General features: G+C 44.7%; 2 protein-coding genes across 2 annotated transcripts in view; one reads left to right on the forward strand and one right to left on the reverse strand.

Moving 5' to 3' along the window:
- The window catches only part of slc36a4 (solute carrier family 36 member 4), a 44,844-nt gene that overhangs the window by 36,729 nt on the left and 3,115 nt on the right, over positions 1–5,000 (forward strand). The gene's annotated exons all lie outside the window — the stretch shown is intronic.
- fat3a (FAT atypical cadherin 3a) overlaps positions 1–5,000 on the reverse strand; it is a 138,076-nt gene that overhangs the window by 2,277 nt on the left and 130,799 nt on the right. The window contains 1 exon segment of the mRNA XM_042063520.1: positions 714–749. Coding sequence (XP_041919454.1) covers positions 714–749 — 36 coding nt within the window.

Raw genomic sequence — 5,000 nt, forward strand, 5'->3', positions numbered from 1 at the left:
TTCATCCTGTTTATGTTTATGTTGTGTGTGGGACTACTGGGACCTTGAATTTCCCCTTGGGGATCAATAAAGTATTTATCTATCTATCTATCTACACATACACACACACACCCACACACACACCTGCACACACACACACACATGGGAGCTAGTAACAGATGAGGGGTCATGCTCCATCATGCTGTAGTGTGCCATGCTACGACAGCCTGAAAGACAATGGTCATCACTATGGCAACAAGAATCATCATCATCATCCACATCATCAGTTCATCACTAGAGAACAGAAAGCTGGAATGTGGCACAAGCATATGACATGAATCACAGAAGCGCAGGGACACACACACACACACACACACACACATGGGGTTGTGTGTTATAGCAATCCACAATGGAGGCAGGCAAATACACACACACACAGTACAAAGGAGAGAGAGCGAGACAGAGAAAGAGGGGAGAGAGGGAGGGAGAGGAAAAGAGAGAGAGGGAGGGAGAGGAGAGAGAAAGAGAGAGAGAGAGGGAGGGAGAGGAGAGAGAAAGAGAGGGAGGGAGAGGAGAGAGAAAGAGAGAGAGGGAGGGAGAGAGAAAGAGAGGGAGGGAGAGGAAAAGAGAGAAAGAGAGAGAGAGGGGGAGGAGAGAGAGAGAGGGGGAGGAGAGGAGAGAGAGAGAGGGGGAGGGAGAGGAGAGGAAAAGAGAGGGAGAGGGGGAGGAGTCACCTCTGTTGTATGTCTGATTCTGGTCCATAACAGACACTAGTAAGAGTGGAGCACACAGAGAGAGAGAGAGAGAGAGATCACTACATGCACACACACACACAAACACACACGCACACGCACGCACGCACGCACGCACGCACACACACACACACACTAGGGGTCGACCGATATGGCTTTTTCAGGGCCGATACTGATACCGATTATTACTAGTCAATGGATGCTGATAACTGACATTTTGAACCTATATATCTGCTGTAAAAAAAATGGCCACTGTCCACACATACATTGACCCATCATCAAATGCTATGCTTGACCTCTTATGAAAGCCTTGGCCCATCATCAAATGCTATGCTTGACCTCTTATGAAAGCCTTGGCCCATCATCAAATGCTATGCTTGACCTCTTATGAAAGCCTTGGCCCATCATCAAATGCTTGACCTCTTATGAAAGCCTTGGCCCATCATCAAATGCTATGCTTGACCTCTTATGGAAGCCTTGGCCCATCATCAAATGCTATGCTTGACCTCTTATGAAAGCCTTGGCCCATCATCAAATGCTATGCTTGACCTCTTATGAAAGCCTTGGCCCATCATCAAATGCTTGACCTCTTATGAAAGCCTTGGCCCATCATCAAATGCTATGCTTGACCTCTTATGGAAGCCTTGGCCCATCATCAAATGCTATGCTTGACCTCTTATGAAAGCCTTGGCCCATCATCAAATGCTATGCTTGACCTCTTATGAAAGCCTTGGCCCATCATCAAATGCTTGACCTCTTATGGAAGCCTTGGCCCATCATCAAATGCTATGCTTGACCTCTTATGAAAGCCTTGGCCCATCATCAAATGCTATGCTTGACCTCTTATGAAAGCCTTGGCCCATCATCAAATGCTTGACCTCTTATGGAAGCCTTGGCCCATCATCAAATGCTATGCTTGACCTCTTATGAAAGCCTTGGCCCATCATCAAATGCTATGCTTGACCTCTTATGAAAGCCTTGGCCCATCATCAAATGCTTGACCTCTTATGAAAGCCTTGGCCCATCATCAAATGCTATGCTTGACCTCTTATGGAAGCCTTGGCCCATCATCAAATGCTATGCTTGACCTCTTATGAAAGCCTTGGCCCATCATCAAATGCTATGCTTGACCTCTTATGAAAGCCTTGGCCCATCATCAAATGCTATGCTTGACCTCTTATGAAAGCCTTGGCCCATCATCAAATGCTTGACCTCTTATGGAAGCCTTGGCCCATCATCAAATGCTATGCTTGACCTCTTATGAAAGCCTTGGCCCATCATCAAATGCTATGCTTGACCTCTTATGAAAGCCTTGGCCCATCATCAAATGCTTGACCTCTTATGAAAGCCTTGGCCCATCATCAAATGCTATGCTTGACCTCTTATGGAAGCCTTGGCCCATCATCAAATGCTTGACCTCTTATGGAAGCCTTGGCCCATCATCAAATGCTATGCTTGACCTCTTATGAAAGCCTTGGCCCATCATCAAATGCTTGACCTCTTATGAAAGCCCTGGCCCATCATCAAATGCTATGCTTGACCTCTTATGGAAGCCTTGGCCCATCATCAAATGCTTGACCTCTTATGGAAGCCTTGGCCCATCATCAAATGCTATGCTTGACCTCTTATGAAAGCCTTGGCCCATCATCAAATGCTATGCTTGACCTCTTATGGAAGCCTTGGCCCATCATCAAATGCTTGACCTCTTATGAAAGCTAAGACCTAGTAGAATTATCAGAAACGGTCAGACTGTGTGATGTAATACACAACAGAGTGTAACTGTGTTTTAGCAGATTCATGTGAAATAATGCTTTTTTGATTCTATGACAGTCACTGCCATGCAATCTATAGACTTATTACAGTTTTTTTGAACGCTGAAACACTTTGAAGTACAGCTAGTTGTAGCGAGGGGGCAGTTAGTTGTAGTGAGGGGGCAGTTAGTTGTAGTGATGGGGAAGCTAGTTGTAGTGAGTTAGTTGTAGTGAGGGGCAGTTAGTTGTAGTGAGGGGGCAGTTGGTTGTAGTGAGGGGGCAGTTAGTTGTAGTGATGGGGCAGTCAGTTATAGTGAGTTAGTTGTAGTGATGGGGCAGTTGGTTGTAGTGAGGGGGCAGTTGGTTGTAGTGATGGGGAAGCTAGTTGTAGTGAGTTAGTTGTAGTGAGGGGCAGTTAGTTGTAGTGAGGGGGCAGTTGGTTGTAGTGAGGGGGCAGTTAGTTGTAGTGATGGGGCAGTCAGTTATAGTGAGTTAGTTGTAGTGATGGGGCAGTTGGTTGTAGTGAGGGGGAAGTTGGTTGTAGTGATGGGGCAGTTAGTTATAGTGAGTTAGTTGTAGTGAGGGGCAGTTGGTTGTAGTGAGGGGGCAGTTAGTTGTAGTGATGGGGCAGTTAGTTGTAGTGAGTTAGTTGTAGTGAGGGGCAGTTGGTTGTAGTAAGGGGGCAGTTAGTTGTAGTGAAGGGGCAGAATGAACAAGAAACTCAAGAGGGTTAGCTTTCATTTGACACCAAGATTATGCTTCTACTCAAAAGTGTTCTTGTGTAGTAAGTTTTATTGTCTGTATGAATTTTTGGTAAAAAGGTCCTTTTGCATTCTTTTTTAAGACGGTTTTCAGGGGCGTTTTTTAGGGTTCTTGCGGTAACATGTCATCGGAATGGTCTACTCCTCTGCTACAGGGACATCCAGGTCTCATCTTCGAGGCTTGCTGAAGGCTTGAGTTATTGTCAATCAAAGCTGGGGTGCCTGATTGACAGCTTGTTTGCCCAATTCCCTGCGGTAGATCATATCTTGAGAACCATCGCTCTATGCAACCGGGAGAGCCTTGTGAATACGCTGATCAATCCAACATTGTAATGGCACAGATATTACAAAGACAGATACCGCATTGTCCGTGGAGTTCTATTAGATGGCATACGGCCTCCATATTGCTCAGGGCAACACTTGCCAGGAATCAGAGGCACCTGTGTGATGTCCAATCAGAGTCACATGCTCCTCCGTTGGCCTCCAGTGAACGTTGCCCCCACCAAGATGGCGACGCTATTTGATAGATAGATAGATAGATAGATACTTTATTGATCCTCAAGGGGAAATTCAAGAAAAGACACGGAGCTACCTCGACAGGCTGCCTCTTTCGACGGCGCCGGAACCGGAACAGTAATTTACGTACGTTCTGGAGCCCAATGCGGTATCTAGCTTTCTAATATCTATGTTCTGGATCCCAATGTGGTATCTAGCTTTCTAATGTCTATGTTCTGGAGCCCAATGCGGTATCTAGCTTTCTAATATCTATGTTCTGGAGCCCAATGCGGTATCTAGCTTTCTAATACCTATAGGCAATAGAGCTCAACAGTCCCAGAAGTAAGAATCAAATTCAATTTCTCTATTGAGAACTGGATTATAAACCATAAAATCATAACCGTCCATGGTAGACTTAAAACCATCTATGACATGACTAAGCAATTGTATATACTCATATAGACACCAAAAGTTCACGGGGCATCTAAAATCCTAACGTGTAAAAGGAGAGTCTTTGATTGGTAGAGATCACCGTTGCCATGGAAATGTTTATGCCTTAATTCACACACTTTCGTAACCTGCTGGAATCAAAGATGGATGCCGAGGCTGTCATAAGCGATGTGTATCATCCGAGGCCGTCATAAGCGATGTGTATCATCCGATGAAAACTGATTTTCCCATCTTGGAAGTTGAATTTACTCAATGGAAAAGGTGGTAAGTTAGTCATCTTGTCTTTCATTCAAACTATCGTCAAGCTGGTGGGACAAGTAGTTCCCTCGCACAGAAATGAAAATATGTACACAGTACATGCCATAGCTGGTCAGCCAAAGTTCTAAAACTCTTTATCTGGATTTTTCCAGACAGCAATGAGAGAAATGAATGAAATGGAGCATTTCCTAGACGCGTTTTCACCAGGAAAAACGACTGATTTTTCATAATTCCTGGGTTTTGTATGAGCTGGATTATACATTTATGAAACGTATTATGAGTAAAACAACATGGATATTTCATTGCTTTGGGTTCTAAGCAACATTTTATTATATTTTATGAAATATTGCAAAAAGTATCGCTAAGATAACCGCATCCAAAGTTGGCATGGTTCTTCTGTCACGATCATACCTGTCAACATTTAGCTTCCCAAAAACGGGAGACAGGATTTTTCCTGTCTAGTTCTGGAGTAGGCCATTCATCTAGCCCGCTTGCTTACGACGAGACTCAGGCTGCGCAGTCGGCACCCGCTTCCTTATTTGGGTTTTGGGTTG

The sequence above is a fragment of the Alosa sapidissima genome, chromosome 15, assembly GCF_018492685.1.
Source record: "Alosa sapidissima isolate fAloSap1 chromosome 15, fAloSap1.pri, whole genome shotgun sequence".
NCBI classification, from domain to species: Eukaryota; Metazoa; Chordata; class Actinopteri; order Clupeiformes; family Clupeidae; genus Alosa; species Alosa sapidissima.